The following is a 20,227-nucleotide window of genomic DNA, read 5'->3' on the forward strand; positions in this document are numbered from 1 at the left end:
AGTGACATGAAATTACATGTACATGGTTTGTAGACTTTCTGTGTTGAGATGTGACAAAAAAAAAAGTGTAGGAAGTTAAAAATCATGCAAGATATTGTTGAAGTCAGTGATGTGTCAGTTTAAAGATGAGATGCTCAGAGAGGTATTGTCACATAAAATCATGGTATCACTCCTCTATTGGTTGGCTGGCACAGCAGCTGGTGAAACCTAGACACAAGATTTGTCAATTCATATGTGTAAACTTTGCACACAGTACATATTGCACACTGTAGGCAGCATTTCATCGAGCTCTTTGTCAGATATTTTTTTCTGACAAAGAGTTTTAAGCTACTGAAATCCTTGCATCTGAAAGGCTGAGAGCAAATTTGTCAGTAAAAATATCTGACAAAATGCTTGATTAACCCCCACCCCATTGCATATTCAGCACATACAAATACTTTTTACTGTACACAGCATTGCTATATTTACACCTTATTGGATATGTGTGCATGTGTGTGTGTGTGTGTGGGAGTGTATTTATGGGAGGGGTATGTGGATATGTGACTGTATGAGATACATGTACTACATCAATTTCTTCTCCAGATCCTGACGTGCAATTTTTTTTTTCTCCCAGTAGTTGTGTAGACCTGTGCAATCTAACATTTGCACACACGTTTGGACCAGTCTCCGACAGATTTTTCTTCTTAAATCATCATTTTGATATTTTCACCAACCATCACACAGTTATCCAGTTGGTACCTGTTGCAAGATAAAATTGTCGCAGTGACTAGACTGCTAAGAATGAGTGGAAGGAACTCTGTAGGCATTTTGTAGACGGAGTTTATGGACAACTTTTAGTCTTTTCTGTCTCATTTTAATTCATTTTTAAAACAAGGGCAGATTAAAAAAAAAAAATACATATGTAGATTGAATGGTCACGCATGGGAGGTGACGTAAAGCACAACAACCAAGAGAGTTGTGTAATAAAACCTTCACAAATAAATGTCACATTCTGAACCGTAATCATCAAAGGGCAGGGTATTGTTGCTACCGTGGTACTTGAATTTACTGATGTCTGCTCTACCTAATTTGAAATTCTCTGCATTTAACACACATACAAGTCCAACAGAGAACTATTGTTTTATGGAAAATTGTGTAGCAATGAAGATATAAAATGGTGTGTAATCTAAAAATACCTGTGACTTAAATGAATTCCAGAGTTGACAAAAAGAGAGTACATTTGAAATAAAGAACGACCTTATATTGTGCAGACACTGGTCATCATAAAAAAAGGAAAAAAAACAACAAACAAACAAACCCCAGAAAAGTCGTCGAAGAGAAATGACAGGAATTCCATTACAGTGATGACACGCATGTCTAGAGCTGACTGGATGAAGTACTTAACATATACAGAATTCAGTACAGTATGGGTTAAGATGGCCACATCTTACCTCTTGTTTTATTTATAAGAGTCTAAATAAATCAGAATGATATACAGAAAAAATATGATTTATGTGAAAGTTGCCCATAAAATTCATCTACAGCATGCCTGCTATGGTCCTTCCACTTTTTTCCTTGTTTGTTTGTTTGTTTGTTTTTTCAGCAGTCTAGTCACTGCGACAATTATATCTTGCAACAGGTACCAACTGGATAACTGTGTGATGGTTGCTGAAAATATCAAAATGCATGTAATGTATAAAGCAAAAATTTGTACTTAGGAGACTACTATGTGAAGCCAATACAGAGCAATCAATACAAAGTTAGTAGACCATGACTAATCTATTTCAGTCATACATTTCCCACAAATGCTCTGTTTTGTTTTGCTTGCTTCCATTATAAAAAAAAAAATGACATACTACAGCCCTTTAGGAAATGAAAAGATCCATTAAACTACTGAGTAAATCATCTGTAGGCCCTAGGCTTACAATTATCACTGCCACAGCAACACCACGGAACATATAAGGAGCGACACGAGACTGTTATAATATGTTGCAGTAGCCTTTCAGGACCTCCACGTGGAGTTTTCTCTTTTGTTCTTCTTTTTTTTTTTCTAAAGTCATTACATGTATTATTACTTGGCAATCGACATTTCATTTGCATTACGCACGGGTTTATTTTTGGTGATTCCCCTATACTAATGCAACGACAACATTCGATCGGGTAACGTAAACACATATCACGCGTGGCAAAAGTGTAATGCGCATGTGCAAGAGATCGATCGGTTTTTGTTTTTGTTTTTGTTTTCTTTTCTTTTTTTTCTACCTTCCGTCCGATCATCGCATCCTGCATACATGCATGCAATGAATGCACTTGCGGTACCATCTAACCTACGGCTAGCGAGCGCGCCAGCTCTCCTGTGTGTTTTTGGAGGCGACGCGATTTTGAGTGTATGCGATCCGATTGAATCTACTACGGGTGAATAATGGCGAAAGTGATCAATGAATGGCTACATCGGCGACATGGTAATACTGTAGAGGAGATAACATACTGCCACTGATAAACGACCAGTCTACCTTTGTTTGAAGATTATTTCCAACTTGACCATTCTGATGAATATAACTCCATTCATCTGAAGTGTTACGGGCTATTTCAGCAGAGAAATCGAAAGATCTGGGATCGTTTGTGGATTTCGTACTCTGCTCCGTCCAAAACACACAGCAGTTTCCTCGCATCGCTGAGCTACAGCAGGGGTTGACAGCGTACGTAGCAGACCGTGTCGCCCCTGTCGTGCCCGCAACCCTCCTGATAGTTTTCGTGGGCGAGCCCCATGAAATTCAGGCGACAATCATGTCTACAACACCACCTCATCAAACCGTTCCAAGAACCAACACAAACGCGAGCCAGATGATGACAACACTTGCCGCCACATTATCATCATCTTCACTCTACAATGGCACGACTCCACAGTTGCCAGAAACCACCACAGCAATGCCACTTTCGATACACGAAATTTTCTTGCAGACGAAGGCGGCTAGGGCAATTGCGGGCATATTTGCTTGGGCGGCATTAATTGTAACATGTTACCAGGTGAGTAATTGATATGGTGTAGAATGGTCTTTTATGTACCGGTATTTCGATCAGACGTATCCTTACATTACACTGTCACTGATATCGGAAACCGGAAACCTACAGTAACGTTAGAACCTAGAAGTTTCTTATCTGCAGCTTTGAAAATGTATACTTTTCCCCTCTCTTCAAATAAAGCGAACTCGTCTGCAGTGTGGTTTCTACGAAAAATAAAAAGGGGTCAACTGGCCCAGCTCTAGCGCTCTTGACATTCTTGAGGTGATCTTCAACTATGAAGGATAAATTACACTTCTACAGAAAAAGAAGAGTCTTGCACACCTGCTGCATTTGCAATGGTCCGAATCCAGAGGGATGTGATGATTCCAGAAAAATCAAAGTCATCAGTCCCATGTGATATCCATATAAAATTAGATTCCCCATAACTGTTGTTAAGCCTAATTATTTCATTCTTTATGTAACAGGGCCTAGATCTCTAGTCCCATTTCATGAAAAAAAAAAAAATGAACTTGAGTTAAATAAACTTTTACTAGTACTAGTCTAGTCAAACGCAAATGCTACCTAACAGTGAAGTAACACGTTAGCTATTTACTTTAGAGAACAGACAATTTTTTGCAGCCAAATAATGAGTGGCACTGTCAGTCTCATAATTGAAATGGTGAAGAATGATTATCAGAGGAACTCATCATACATCCCACGACTGAATTACAAAAAAAAAAAAAATGTGTTAAGAGCTGAATGATGAGTGATGTTGACTGAAAATCTAAGATTGAGATCTTAACTTACAGCCACTTAGATTTCACATTTCATTTCATTTTCATTTCATTTTCATTTCATTTTCATTTCCAACAATGCAAAACGATTACATAGTGTCTACACATAACACAGTATTAATACAATGTATTAACGAAGAACAATATTGTGAAATTAACAATACAAATACGGTACTACATAAAGGTAAAAGACAAAAAGTGACAGTGACACTGTCACTGAATAATTTGATTTTTTGTGCTACTACAACTACTACAATGTGTGTAGCATTTCTAAATTTCAGCTCTCATACATTTCTCACTAAGTGTGTACCATGGTACCAATTAACATAAAAGAATTACTAAATGATGAAAAAAATACAATTAAAGGGTCTAGGGCAATTACCCCAGACCCTTCCTCTTACCCTAACCCTAATCCTGTAATCCTGAGCCTAGTCCTAACCTTAACCCAAACCCAAACCCTAAACCATACATGTACCCTAACCCTAATCTTTACTGGGGGGGGGGGGGGGTAAAATATATTGCCCTGATGGTACTGATACACAATCAAAATGTGTCACATGCTCATGGCATACACAAACAAGTGAGACATGTTAAAAGAGCAAAACTTTATTTCCTTCTACAGTTACAGTACCATATGATGAGTATCATATTGTGAACTCACATTCATAAATGAGTGTGAAACAATTATTCAACTACATGTTTGCTTATACCTGTATCTAATATATATACAGTGTAGTGTTTTTTGTTTTTGTTTTTGTTTTTGTTTTTTGTTTTTTACTTGTGAAGGTACGAATATGTGGTGTAGATTTATGTACATAATCTGTGACATATATGCTCACATTTAGAATCCAGTTTGTAAACAGTATATCTGCTCTACATTTCGTATTACAATGTATGAATTTTTTTTTTTTAAAGTTGAAGCCTTGATCAAAGTCAAAAGGCCATGAATTCACAGTTAGATTGTGATCATGGATAAGCCTCAACAAGAGCAGTTCACCTAAACTTGTGATTTGTAAATTGATTTTTACTATTCAAAAGATGGCAGTCTAACTCTCAAATTTAGAAAAGTTTGTTGTCATTAAGTCGACAATTTCATCATACATGTATACATGATAGCATTGGATGATAAACAATGGCAATCTTACTTTCTTTTAAGATATCATTTCATATAAATGGACTCATCTGATGAAATTCTGAGGTCAAATTTTCATGATCACATTCTGGATTTTTGTGCTTCTGTTGTCTGGAAGTATTTTGTGATCTATTAAACTTGGTGTTTAGAAGTAATATCTTAGCAGCAATTAGATTCTTTGCAAAGGCTTAATGTCACCTGTTTAACAAGTACTTTCAAATTGAATAAGTTACATAATTTCATCTCTAGAACCTGCTTCAGTGTATCTCCCCAAAAGACATACATGTAAAAGCATGGTGAGATGTTTATAAACCACATAAAATACCACCCGACAAGAAGTAGGTTTATATGAAATGTTTCCCGTGAAAACATTGACATTCCATTGGACGAATGAACACTTTCTGCATTATTCTGTGTAATCCAAGTCCTTAACATTCTGCCATCCATCCATACTGTAACAGCTTTAGAATGTGAGGTTGAGAAATTAATGAAATACATTGATGATAGTGAAGTGGGAGACATACCAAGGGATGAGATAGATTGTCTAGTCTTGGACAGTCTGCTCTCTCAATTCACTTTTCCTTGACTTCAGGCACCTCAGTCTGTTTATAATTTACTAGGCTTTGTTCTGTTGTACCGACAAGGCTGTTACATGTGCCAATGACACGACATCACTTTTTTTTTTCTCTCTCTCTCTATTCAACAGCCTGAATCAATTTTCTTCTTTGAGGTCTGTATGACCCCATCCTGTCTCATTTCATTAGGAATCCGACATCTGCCCCGCTGCTAAGTCATTCACTAGACACTACACTGGTGTGTCAGCACTGTTGTTATCATTGTCTTAACAGCTCCATGGTCTGTGTATATTCCCTAAAGTCATGCATAAGCTTGCTCTTGCAAAAATTGCTGCCCGAGTTGGCATTTTTGAGTAATCTGTTTGCAAAATCATTGTGACATGAAGCTTGTTATGTGCAGGGGATTAGTTTAGATCAGCCAAGAATTTAACAGATGGTTTGCAGGATCTGTGGATTATGAAGGCTACAGTGTACAAATACAGCCGTATGTATGATTTGGCTATGATATCAAACCATAGCACATAGCAGTCGTGGTTTCTTGGATTCTTCATAAAGAACAAAATACTGTAAAACCAGAAATTTTCACATGCATGAAATTTTGGCGAATTTCTAGAGGAGCCAAGATTCGCAAAATTAAAATGCACGCAAAAGACCTTGCAGATACACTATGCGTTGAATGCCAGTGATATATATCACGGAAATTTCACACCGCAAAAAAAGGCCGTCAGCTCCAATCTGCGAGTATTTCTGGTTTTACAGTGAACACTGCAGTCAGGCATCTTGAGCCTTCCACTTTTTACTATTTAGCAATGAATGTATTAAACTACTTCACCCTGATAAAAGTAAAAGAGGAAAGGGGGAAGTGTAGAAAATCAGTTTTGTGAAGGTCTAGAAAACTTTCAGTATTCATGCCTTGTCTAAATCTTTCAGTTTTCATGCCTTGTCTAAATCATGATGTCCAATGTGGTGAAGTGTTCAATTTTTTTATCTTTTCATTGAAAAACAACTCAGATGGTAGTGCGGTGGAAGTTTGCTCCATTATGAGTACAAGTTGCTCTGAGTATCCTCATTATTCAGGTTTCTAATAACCAGACAAGAGAGCAAATGGGCAGCAAATCGTCATATCCTGATTTCCATGGTTTCGAGCTGTTGTGACAGAGATCGCTAGCTGGCAAGTCGTGATTGATCCTTGTGTTTTTTCCCCCAGCTGATTAGCCACATGTACTTAAAGGCTCACTGCACAGTCTTGGTAAAAAAAAACAACAACAAAAGGGCATCTAATGCTATACACAAAAGGGCATCTAATGCTGTACAAGTATGGAGCTCAAACTTTTTTAATGATACAGATGCAGTAACTTTCTGAGGGGTTAAAAGTTGTCAAAAAAGCACTTTATCTTGAAAGAAATTGTTGTATTAAAATTTTATCTTGAAAGAAATTGTTGTATTAAAATGAAATCTTAACGTCAAAGACCACAGGTCAGGGGGGCATTTCATGAAGCATTTTGGTTGGATATTTTTCTGACAAACTGTTATATGCTACTGAAACCCTTGCATGTGATTGGCTGTCAGCAAATTTGTCCGACCAATTTGTCAGACAATACGCTTCATGAAATGCCCCCCTGGGGACATTTAGCAAAATCATGACAGTTCCCTTCATCATATCTTGAGATCTCATCCTTTAACCCACTGAGGACAGACTGATTTTGCTACAACACGCATTTCCCATCACTTGCCCGAGTATAATCGGGAGTCATCCTCCATGGGTTAACAGTTGTTGACTTTCTTATTGACATCACTTTCATAATTTTCTGCATTTGTCTGATTTCACTGATACAACAATGGTATAGTGACCTTGAATATTGATGACAAAGAGCCATTTCATTATGTGACATAATCCTGCAGCTTTGTCATCAACCCAAAGGCACTTAGTTTAGGTAATATAGTCTTCACGTTTGGTTTTTGTATTTTCACCCATGAATTTAATCTGTATGGTTGGCAGTTCCAGTTCACTGAAACTGGATGTGAGCCATCTATTCCAGTAGGCTAATTAACGATACCTGGCTAAGCATATATTGCAATATATTAACTGAATTACATCATGTGAGGTTAAGGATGAAGGTCAAACAGTGTTGTGCAGTGTGATTTAAAATGAGTGACTGAGGACTATTAAAGGTTTTCAGGTGTGGCATGCAGCCATGTTAGAAGACTAATTGATCTATAGGGACCAATTGTTCTAAAGTAGAATTTCAAACCTCTGAGAGGGAAACACTGTACAGTGTATCTGCTGTTTTGCAGCAACAAAGAATAACATTGCATATATGCTTGTTTTATTGCCAGAATTTTCTCTTTTGAGTTATGTTGTTCAGCAGTAGTAATGCCTGTCATCAACATATCAGAGTGTGGATAGTGTCTGTGTATGCAGTACGTACATCAAGTTTGGATTTTTTTTTTTTTTATTAATTGATACATACTTGTGGAAAACGTGTACTGGTAATGGTACTCATATAAGATCACAATGAAATATTGGTCTTTTTAGAGAGCATAGTTGTTGAAATTACTGGAGTATTGTAGTTCATGTGTATTCTCACTTGAACTATTTCTGGAACAGGGTATTAAAAACTATCAGGTCATGTGACTCCATGTAGCCAATCAACAATAGAGTTTAGGCAAGCCCTTAAACCCATTGAGGAAGAGTCCCGAGTATACTCGGGCAGGTGTCTATGGGAAATGCGTGTTGTAGCAAAATCGGTCCGTCCTCAATGGGATTATGTGTACATTGAACTGCTGAGTTATGAAGGACTACGTTTCACTATGGCAGTGCAGGTGCGATATGACTACTGTAGTCCAAGCATGATAAATTTTTTGTTAAATTGTGCTGCATGGAACTATATTTTTGTAGATAGATCAGAGTAGTTTTCATTTAAAAAATCACATGTTCAGACACTAGTTAGCAGAAGTAATGATCTGTTATTAGTGTAAACGGTATTACAGATTTTCACCCCTAACTGATGCACTATTTTCCATCTTATATTCTTCAGAGCCCGAGAAAGTGTACAGTGTACATTGTACATGTAGCTCATACATTGTAGTTATAGAAATACCTGCTAAAGAATAAATGTGCCAGAGAATTTGCCCAGCTGTATCATAATTTCTACAACTTATCCATGGTGTACAATGCTAGAGTGACTTTTATCAGTGATCTTGTCAATATTGCTGTCAAGCTAGTCAGCATCTAATGTGTGCCTTTGCGCCATGTGTAAATAGACCATTTTGATCAGTATTGGTAGTTGAATTGTTCATAGGGTGGATCGTGTAGTATGTTCTTCAAGAAGATGTGGATATGGGATATTGGCCACCCTGCCAAACTAACCACACATACGGTGCCCACTCAATGATGTGGGTGGAACGTCTCCCAATGATGCTCCCAAGAGTAGACAGCCCAAATTCTGCTTGTTATTTACCGCACATTTCAGTTTCCAGGCTTACTGTGAAGTTCTCATCCCTTTGCTGTTTAGGGTGTGTCAATGTTGCCTAGGAAACACAAACAACAGTTTGTTCTTTACACTGAAAGGACAATGAAAAAGTTACAACTAAAGCTTGTTTCCTGGCTTTAGTAGCAGGACTGCTTATTTCTCCTTTTTTTTTTTTTTTTTTTTTTTGACTGAAGGTCAGTGGCAGGCATGTTCAATATTAACTTCAAGTACATTTGCATAAATGGCCACTGTACACTGCACATATTGATTGAGATGATCATACTGCCTACATTTTGAAGTGCTGTGGTCACAGTTACAAGTTATCAGTACGTTTTTTTTTAATAAAAGCATAATGTAAAGTGCTCAGAACAATGCATTTTACTGTAAAGTGTTCAAGGTGTAACAAGTCATGTTGATTTTAGATTATATTTTATACTCATATTGACAGGGAAAGCAGCCATTTTTCCAATTGTCACCCTTTAGAATAATTTGGAGGCTGCAGCATTGTTTAGTGAGTAAGAAGTGATACTTAGCACAGGAGCTCATGCCAGAATTGATTCTAGTCTCATTCCCAAATCATATTTGTTGAAATTTTGTGCAGTATTCAAGGTTGTCTCCAAGTGTTCATTGTGAATTGCATAAGAAATACATACAGTACCAGGGTTCTCGCCAGGAATTTCTTCACGCTTGTCGGCATTTATGCGCGCTGTTCTGGGGGTGGAAGCCTTCGCTAATGCTCAATACAACACAGATAAATCGCCGCTAAAATGCCACTAAATGCGACATTCTCACGGAGATGTAATGAACGTTGTGAGGGGCATATTCTCACAGAAACAATGCAGAAACTCCATACCTTATGTTAGCGGCAGTTCCTAAATAATACCGGTAAATGAAAGAGAAGTAGGTGCCGATGGTGGAGGTTCCGATTTCTTTTAGGCCTTTCCTGTTTCACTGTTGCAATAATTCTAGCCGCCTCTGCATCGCAACAACGCGCGCCGTGTTGCTTTCTCGCCGTCTGCTCGACCACGTGGTAGGCCTATTGCATGCAGATGCGCGAGAAGCGATCGAGAACTTTCGGGACATCGTTGCACTTTCCTTTCTGGGTATACTGCGGTAGTTTGGCCGTGACATCAAAGAGACATCCTACAATTTTAAATGTAATGATGGTCATTATTCCGAAGGTTTGTTTAATCATAAAATGAAACGATTCATTACTGAGTACTTCGAAGGTTTGTAATCGAAAACAACAACACCAAAGGTCGGTACTACAGATGAATGTTCAAAATAAAACTGATTTCGTTCGAAGATTAACAAGCATTTTTTCTTTATTATTTTCCGATCAACGAACCTTCAGAAAGGAATCTATCATCTATCATCGTTATTGTTTCAGAATAAAAAACCTTCAGAATATATAAGAAAACACCGTTTTGGGGCCGTTGTTGTATTCCGAAATTATACTGGCAGAAGGTGTTCATTCGAAATAACAAAACTGATTTCGTTTGGATATAAACGAATATTTTCTCCTTTATAATTTTTCTATTAACGATCATTCAGAATTAAGAATGTATTATTTTGCCATTATTCTGTCGGAGTAACGAACCCTGAGGGTAAGAAAACTATAACCGTTTTCATTTCTTCTTTATAGTTTTCCGATTAAGAATCTAAAGTATTATCGTTATTCTTTCGCAGTAACGAACCTTCAGAGTAAAAGAAAACTAACAGTTTTGGGGCCGTCGTTTTATTCTGAAATTTCACTGACGGAAACGTTCGAAATAACAAAACTGATTTCGTTGTGAAATGAACGGACATTTTTTAAAATCATTTTTGGATTAACGAACCTTCAGAATAAGGAATATAGCATTGTTTTATCATTAATCTCTCGGAGTAACGAACCCTAAGAGTAAGAAAAGTGCAACTATTTTTTTGGGCAGTTGTTTTATTCCAAATTTCACTGGCAAAACGTTCGAAATGACGCACTGATTTCGTTTTGAAATTTACGGACATTCTTCTTTATTCAATTTTCGGTTAACGAAACTTCAGAATAAAGAATCTACAATTTATTATTTCATCATTACTACTTCTGTCGGAATAACAGACCCTTATAGAGTACGAAAACACGCTGTTTTGTGCCGTCGTTTTATTCCGAAATTTCACTGACAGAAACGTTCGAAATATCAAAACTGATTTCGTTGTGAAATGAACGGACATTTTTTCTTAATCATTTTTTTTTTTTGATTAACGAACCTTCAGAAGAAGGAATCTAGCATTATTTTTTCATTAATCTGTCGGTGTAACGAACCCTCAGAGTAAGAAAACTGCAACCGTTTGGGGGCAGTCGTTTTATTCCAAAATTTCACTGGCAAAACGTTTGAAATGACGCACTGATTTCGTTTTGAAATTTACGGACATTTTTCTTTATTCAATTTTCGGTTAACGAACCTTCAGAATAAAGAATCTACAATTTATTATTTCATCATAACTACTTCTGTCGGAATAACAGACCCTTATACCCCTTTCATAAACTCATCCTCCTATTATCCGCATAAGAATAATGCGGACAATTCAATAAAAAATGCGTTCACAAACTCTGAAAATAATCCGCATTATTTTTACGAGCGCCCGTCGTGAAAAAGGCGGATAATCGTCATGGTGACTGCACACCCCCCTTCTGCGGGAAAGACAGGTGACGTTTGACCGCACCCCGGCAATTAACCGCATTATTTGGGTTTGCGTTCATAAACTCAAAATCTCGTCCCGACGCTGCTATTATGCGGATAATAGAAGGGTCGAAATAATGCGCATTATTCTTTCCCCTCTCCGATTTTACGACCAAATGTTGCGGATATTATCCGCATTATTGAGTTTATGAAAGGGGTATTAGAGTACGAAAACACGCTGTTTTGTGCCGTCGTTTTATTCCGAAATTTCACTGGCAGAACTTTCGAAATAACAAAACTGATTTCGTCGTGAAATGAACGGACATTTTTTCTTAATCATTTTTGGATTAACGAACCTTCAGAATAAAGAATCTAGCATCATTTTATCATTAATCTGTCGGAGTAACGAAAAAAAAAATGAACCTTGGTGGCGATAACTGATGCTGGTGTAGAGAAAAACAAAGACAGCTCGCTCAAAAGATGCTTCTTTCTTTCAGTTTATTTTCTCCCCAGTCATTCTTATCGTTCTCCTCCCATGAACCCCTGCCATGCACGGACGATGAACAAAACAAAATGTTACCGACGCTGCAATGAAAAAAAAAGAAAGAAACACGTCCTCGAAGCAAATTATCTACACTTTTCAAGTTGAAAAAATTGATGTTCGTAATGAAGAATAAAAAAAAAAAAAAGCACGACCTCAAGCAGTGGGGAAACTTGATATCATGGCTTGTGGAAATTTCCACGAAATTTCCACGAAAGCCAGGTGTCAGATAAAGAATGTCGCGCGTACTGCCACCTTGCTTCAGTAGTCGTAAACAGCGTGTACATAGCATGTAAACCAACTGGGAATATTGATGAATGATCAGCCATTTATTTTCTGCCCATGAATGCCCCCTAACCCACCTTTTAACAAACCAACCCAGAAGCACGTGGAGCATTACGTACGTTGCACTTGAAAGACCATCATGACAGAATTACTATAAATTTCGGCCCGGAGAAGGAAAATGGAATATTCACGAATGACGTTTACAAATCCATGGAAATTGAAAAGGCTAAAATGGAACGCATGGCTTTTTAGATTAAAAAAAAGAAAATAACCCACTGAAACTACCAAAACCTACATAACAATTTGCATTTGCTTACTCCATCGCACGTTCTTTTTTCTTTTCTTTTTTTAAACGAAAAATGGAGTTAATTTTCTCTCTGCGGCAATGCTTTGAACGCATCTAATTTTGCATCATTGCCGATGGCCAGCTTCCTAAAGAATTGATACGAATCCTTTCAAATATACGAAACAAAGTCTAAAAATCCTGGATTCTGGCGGTGAATTTCGATGGTATTATAAATCCTGCTCACTATCAAAATTTAATCATCAATAGTTCCTTGCGCCATTTTACCAACCAACTGAAACTGTTCCTGAAAATTTCATCCTAATCTGTTCCCAAATTTTGACTTATTTTGCGAATAGAGAGACAGACAGGCAGACAAACTAACAAACAAACCAAAGCAGCAAAAAAAAAAAAAATACAACCTTTGGCGGAGAGGGGCATGCATTTCATATCGTTTGTTTTTGCGTAACCCGACAACAAGCGTGACAACAAGCGAGCACGTGTCAGCCTTCCTCGACCCTCTCTTTCCGTCCTCTCTCTCCCTCTCACAATACACTGTACCGTTGTACACGCAGGCAGCTGTAAGTGGTGGCCGGCTGGGTGCTTGTGCATGTGTGTGTGGACCCCAAATCAGAGCGCATGTGAGTGAGCAAGTGTGTGATGTGGTGTGTATCAGCTAGTACGTCGCTCTGTTGTGTTGAGCCGCGTTGTTGTGATCGGTGCGGTGACTGCGTAGATAAATTTTTGCGCTATGTAAACTGCTGCTGCTTTCAACATCTAGCTTCTTTTCTAGCCAGATAATAAAGACAGAAAAAGGCGAGAAATTGGTCCGAACTTAGCTCGTCAAGCAAGTTACCCTTGTCGGCAAGTTCACGCGTGGTGTTACCCTTGTCGGCAAGTTTTACCCTTGTCGGCAATTGCTTCTTCAAACCGCACGCTTGTCGGGGCCGACAAGGGTGATATACGCTGGCGAGATCCCTGAGTACTTGCACTGTGGAAGATTTGTTGTCAATACAAAATTGTATATTGTAAATTAAAAGATAGAATGGAGAATATTGATTGTGAATTGCTTTGTGGTTGTAGTGCATGTAAATTTATGCAGCTTGGGACCTATGACAGTCAAGCATAAGTCCTGTGGATATCTAGGATTGTCTATTCTTTCTTTCTTCACGATTCATCATGAATGTTGCCAAAATTACATGCAGAGGTAATTCAGCTGATGGGGAGGAAGGTACACACATTGTCATTTGTCTACTTCTAGATATCCGTACGTCAGACATTTATCAGATCAGAACTGAAAAATCAAGTGCAGCAATCAAAAATATCAGGGTAAGGACTGGCACTGTGTCTGTGCAGTTTGTGTAGAACCATAATAAAGATTATGACACATACATAATGTAATACAATGCCATCTTCAGAGTGAGGTACAAACACGTATCTCAAACCTTCAGTAAATTTCCATTTAAAGCAGTATGAACAGATGTGTTACTGATTTTCTTGATTAAAGTTGTAAGCATTTGCCTGTGAGATATATTGAAATCATACTACAAAATAAAAGGGATTGTCATCTGCATACTAGTACACTGTAAATCATGCATCTGTGCATCAGAGAAGGTATAAATTGAAGTACAAGGTACCTGTCCTTACATTGTAATAAAGTTCAACATGTTCTTATGCATTTGATGTGAGAAAATCACTGAATACAGACATTCATTTCAGTGGGCGTAAATGCATCATGCCACCATGTCAATGCAGGTAATGTGTGGTGCATGTTGGTACTGTATGAAGGCGCTCCATCCTAGGCCCTATATTATATATGGACTAAAACCATCAAATAATCATTGAAGTGATTCAGAAGGCAGGGCTTTGATGAAGCACTTTCACCATCTTCCCTGGAACCGTGCATTTCCCCCCTCCTCTTTAACAACACTCGAGTGGGCATGTTGCTATGGCAACATCACATAACTTCACGTCTGAAATGGGTCACAGAGAGCTTCATACTACATGTATGGGGTGATCTTATAGACAGTCTGCAGCCTAAATACCCTAGGGTGGTCTTTAGATGTACAGGGCCTACTAGAGCTGCCAAATCTCTCCAATTCTGCAGACGGCGTCCTAAAAACTTCATGTTTTCATCTCTTTCATGCCATCCAGACAAGCAAATACATGCCAAGGCCTCTAAAGATTTGGGAAAGTTTTTGTGCCCCTTAAAGGCATTAGTTACCATTTGCCAGTGAAACAAAAAAAGAAGAAAAAAAAAAAAACTAGCTTTAGTGCTTCAAAATAGTTCTATTGGGGAAAATAGTGATGTCTCCTTATATTTTAGGCTTTATTGCAAATTCTTTGTGATGAAATGGTTTGTGATCAATACAACTGAAATGCACATTGTATGTATCAAATGTGATAACTCAAACATTTTTGAAATCACTGCTCCCAACGTAAACAAGTACCTTTCAGATGAATTCAACACATGAACATGATTATCATTATGTCCCTGACTTCTGGCTTGAACCACCTTGATTTCAATAAATGAATGATAGCAGTCCAGGATATATGCTTTGGGGAGGAACTTAAACATGATATATACAGTTATGTCAGAGCGCTCTTCTCAATTCTCATTGTATCATCTTCTGGAGTGCTTTGTTTTGCATTCTTTTTTAACCACCACATATTTTGCTTTTCAAGTTGGGAGTATACGCTACTATTCTGTTTTTGTTTTGTTTTTTGTTTTTTTTTTGGTCACGTGCTCATTATACTTGCCTTTTTGATTGTGTACAGGGATTTGAAATACTTGAAGAAAAAAATACGGTTTGTCACAATTCCTGGCGGGATCCGTGAGAGGGTACGGTCATTCTCGCAGCATTACAACATCACTGTATGAATCATTCAAGAGTTTGATGCCTCTTCTGCTGGTGCCAGCCGTAGATTGATGGCGGCTTGCGGGAGGGAGGTGCTCTGTTAGCAGTCAGTTGTATGATCACAGGAGAAATGGTGATGCAGTGTCTAAGTCTAGTTTTTCATCCATATATTACTGCTTCTCCACTTTATACATTAAAACTGCCTGTTGATCTTTTCAAGTACATTTCTCAAGGAGTAACTTATTCCACACCTGGTTAAAAAAAGAAATTTACCAGCAATGTATGTGCATTTCTTCTATGTTTATTCAACTTTAAAAAAAATTGATTGTGAATTGGAGCCGATGGCCTTTTTCGTTGCATAAAATTTTCGCGAACTGCCACTGGCGTTCAATGCATTTAGAACTTTCGTGTGCATTTTACTTTCCCTGATCTTTGCTCTCGCGAAATTAAAATGCATGCAAAAATTTCTGGTTTTACAGTATTGAGAAATACATTCCAGGATCATTAACTATGAAAGCTTCTCTGGCGAATCTGAAGCACCCCTGGTGCAGAGACACATGGAGAGAATTTGGTTGAATATAGAGGAATTTTACGTCTCTGGAATATTTTCGGGAAGGAATTATATCCTGTTCTGGCTTGTGTCATGATGGGATCCCCTCAAAAGTGTGCCAGGATTTCCATTCAAGGATGGAACCTTTCCTCCTCAGGGTCTGTCTTTGAATGCGAAGTCCCAGGAACCCTTTCAGATTGACAAAAACACTTGTTCATAAACATGTTTGAAACAAACATTAAACGCTAATTCAGTAATATTTGTATGTCTGAAAGGAAACCTGGATCACATTTTCCCAAACACACTTCTCTAATCCCATTTGGCTAATTATTGTTGGGCTGTGTCTTTTTAATCAAGTGATAATGTGCTCAGTTTGGGGTGCATGTTTTTGATCTGATTGGTTTGGCTCTACAACACAATTTTAGAGGCGGAGCTTAGCTCTTGACCTTGTTTTCATTTCCACCGTGTTTGGAGCATCATTTATGCACAATGTATTTTTCCATGGATGAAGCATCATATCAAGAGTCGCTTTTGATCAGCAATGGAGTTTGCAGACAAGCAATCAGCAAGGAGATGCATTCAGTCTATGAACACTCCTTAACTTGAAAAAAGAAGTCACTTTAGAATCACATTTTAGGAATCATGATTATAGGAATTTTTGTTTTCATGAATTTGAAACCACTTCTAGTCACTGAAGAGGGGCTTCCTCAAAAGTTCCTTGTATGCTAAACCTTGTTTTTATGTCCCAGTTATGTAGAATTATGGCTGTAGTTTTTAGAATAGATTATTACTGACCCCAATACTCTTATGTTTGTGACTGTTTGGACCAATAGAATGAAATCAATATCATGACTCTTTGATTTCAGTGAAGGTGACTTTCAAAGGATGGTTCATTAAACCTGAATTCTCATATAATTGAATGATTGTATAGACCGACAAAATCAGAAAGACTTCATGAAATGTTTCCTTCAGCATACTGGCTAGATTGATTCAACAATAATCCTTTAAAGTAAGACAGAGTTGTACCTTGATTCATCTTTTGTATTTTAGTGCAGACTGGTTTATGTGTTTTGAATTAGGAACACTTTGATTGTCAAAGTGTACATTGATCATCTAGTGATTTTGACATTGAAATCCTACTGTACCTGCATGCAGAATATCTTTTTTTCATATGTGCATGATTGAAAGTAGAAAGAGAATGAAGGCTGTTTAGGATAGTCTGTAGGCATGGTTACAGGATATAATTTTCAGCCTTTAATCGTGGCTATGAAGGAGCTGCCATTCTTCATATGGGCTGCCTCCCGTTGACAACAGTCTGGGATGAATCCCGCATACAGCATTGTATATATCACCCCATCTCATGGTAATTATCTTCTATTCTTCAAATCCCGTGAGTGGCTGAGCTAAGTCGCTGTTGTTGACGTGACAGTCTTTTGGAAGCGAGCAAGATCAGAGTGCGACGCAAAAGGCAAATAACGCTCCTGGTCCTTCTGCGCTACAAATCATTTAGACAGTCGGATGGTCTCGGGGCGAGCTTTTTTTCCGTCGTTCCAATCTTTGTGGGGGCCATCGGATGAATATATCCGTCGAAGGATAATGGGCTGCAGTCTGCATTTCATGCATATACTTACATGCAGTCAGCCAACATTCGTTACGACCGGAACAAACTTTAAACGAAATGAAAAAGGACAGTGTGATGGCTATGATCTCGTGGTATTAAACAAGATGCAAAGTGACCAAAGTGGAGGGCATCACTGTCTGCCTGTGTTGTTGTTGTTGTTGTTTCATGGACCCATCTAGAGTGTATTCAGTGATGTCATCTGCTCATGCTGGTATGCTGATATATTGTTGACTGAGAACCAGAAGGCCGTTATCACAATTTTAGGGAGTGGTATCACATTATAGAACTTGATCTCCTCTACATTATGGGGTCAATTTGGGATCATTTTCATTTTCAGTAAAATGTTAAAAATCAAAACCACAAGGGTGCTATTTTATGTGATATTTGGAATAATGCTTAAAAATCCACGGAGCCACTTTTGATTATGTAGATGAATTTTTTATTTCACGAAAATTGATTGTTTTGTTTTATTTATGCTCAAATGTCAGAACCAGATAGCACCCTTCTGGTTCTCAGCTGATGATATTATATGCAAATGATAATGGCCTGGCTGGCAGGAAGGGCATTGGAAATTCTCATGTGGATACCCGTGGTGGAAGAGACTTCATTGTTGTTTTTAAATGTTACATATGCTCTACTCACTAAACTAAGTGAATCAGCCTGTTTTTGGGAGGTCATTTGAAAGGCTGACAGATCAAACTACTCCAGTTTTCCAAGTGGTTCATACATAAGTTAGCACACATGTTCAGTTCAATTTACCTGCACACTATTTAGGCCTAGTTGTGCCAGACACATCAACAGTATAGTGAAAAATGCATTGCCATGGTAACAGCACATTGTCTACTGTTCATATCTCAACAATGTACTAGTGCAGAAATGTAGGGTTAATACATGGGAGAATTTATCACCTTCAGTGATATTTGTAATTCATGCTGATTACGTACTGTAACTATTTTACCAAAGCAGAGATGATGAAGTATATTTACATGTGGATGACATCAATCATGAGTTTTCTTCACCTTTATTTTAAATTATTTCCAAATCTAGTCATGAGCAGAGGTTTGGGAAAGTTTGAATTCAGATTTGCCTTCCAGATGCAAGAAAATGATTTATTAAAAAGATATATGAATGCACATGTAGATGTTTTACAGCACAAAGAATGAAAAAAGAAAAGAATACATAAGTTGATGTTACAATGTACATGTAACTGAAAAAAAAGAAAGAAATGAAATAGAAGAAGAGCCGCCCAGGGGATGAAGTAAGTCATAAAAGGGAGAGAATTACCAAAAGTAATAAGTTAGGCGAGGATGGAAAAAAAAATTAGTTCAGCCACAGCTATGTAGAGCATGAAATAAAAGTCCACTGCCTTTTTAATAGAAATGCAACTTTACCCTTTGATTTTGTTGTTGTTGTTATTGTCGTTGTTGTTGTTGTTGTTGTAAGTACTAAATGTTTGTTCACCACATTTCCTGCCCTGTCTAGATCTACATGCACCTGAGGCATTACACCTGTCCCGGGGAGCAGCGCTGGATCGTACGCATCCTCTTCATCATCCCCATCTACTCCTTTGACTCCTGGCTCTCCCTTCTCTTCTTCAGCCAGGACCACTACTACGTCTACTTTGACAGTGTCAGGGATTGCTATGAAGGTGAGGACACACGCAATCGTGGTACAGTATGGGTGAAGTACCGGTAGAGGGGAGGGAGGAATGGGCAAAGGCCTGGGTGATAGGGCAGTTTACTGAACATTGTAAAAGATGTTATTTTCGTGTACAGATATACTCACCAATGAGGAGGAGGTCACAGACATTTTCACGAGATGTTGTTTTCGCAGTTTGACTGAGGAAGACTAGTGTCTGTCCATTCATTCTGCAAATTTTATGCAATCAAGGTCAGGTCCAATATTTTCTTTTGATAATAAATTTGCACACCAACAGTGATTTGTGAAATTCACAAAAATTGAACCCTCATGAAAAGAATGGCCTATACAGTATTTTGACATTAATTTCTGTCATTGTGGACACATAGAGGGCACTTCTTGCAATGGTCTCTTAATATGACTGAGACGTACTGAAGAAGAGTGTTTTTTTTTTTTTTTGGGGGGGGGGGAGGGGATGGGGACTCACCAGATGATTATCCCCCCCCCACCCCCCATCCCCATGAGTTTCCTCCGAACCCATAACAGTTTACTCCTCAAATTGCATTACCCAGGGTGCAAACTGCGATGCTTGCAGTATGCAGACTAATGGCAGTGCGTGCACAGTCTACCATAATAGTCATGACATCAACTTGCAGACACATTAAACTTGAGGTGTGTGTGCATCAGAGTCATGTAGCAATCTTTTTTTTTTGTTTAGGCTTGTTGGAAGCATGTTGCTTCCTTTGACCTCTGTACACATATTCCTCGTCCTACCAGTTTCGTGTGCGATTTCATTGCTGTATCATTGGAATAAAGAAGCATATCTACAGTGTGTATA

General features: G+C 38.1%; 1 protein-coding gene across 1 annotated transcript in view; it reads left to right on the forward strand.

Annotated features, from left to right (window-relative positions):
• The first annotated feature begins 2,405 nt into the window (after positions 1–2,405).
• Positions 2,406–20,227, forward strand: part of LOC140231720 (transmembrane protein 184B-like) — a 74,238-nt gene continuing 56,416 nt past the window's right edge. The window contains exons 1-2 of the mRNA XM_072311873.1: positions 2,406–3,006; positions 19,234–19,399. Coding sequence (XP_072167974.1) covers positions 2,767–3,006; positions 19,234–19,399 — 406 coding nt within the window. The 5' untranslated portion in view covers positions 2,406–2,766. The remainder of the gene's footprint in view (positions 3,007–19,233; positions 19,400–20,227) is intronic.

Source organism: Diadema setosum, chromosome 8 (genome assembly GCF_964275005.1).
Source record: "Diadema setosum chromosome 8, eeDiaSeto1, whole genome shotgun sequence".
NCBI lineage: Eukaryota > Metazoa > Echinodermata > Echinoidea > Diadematoida > Diadematidae > Diadema > Diadema setosum.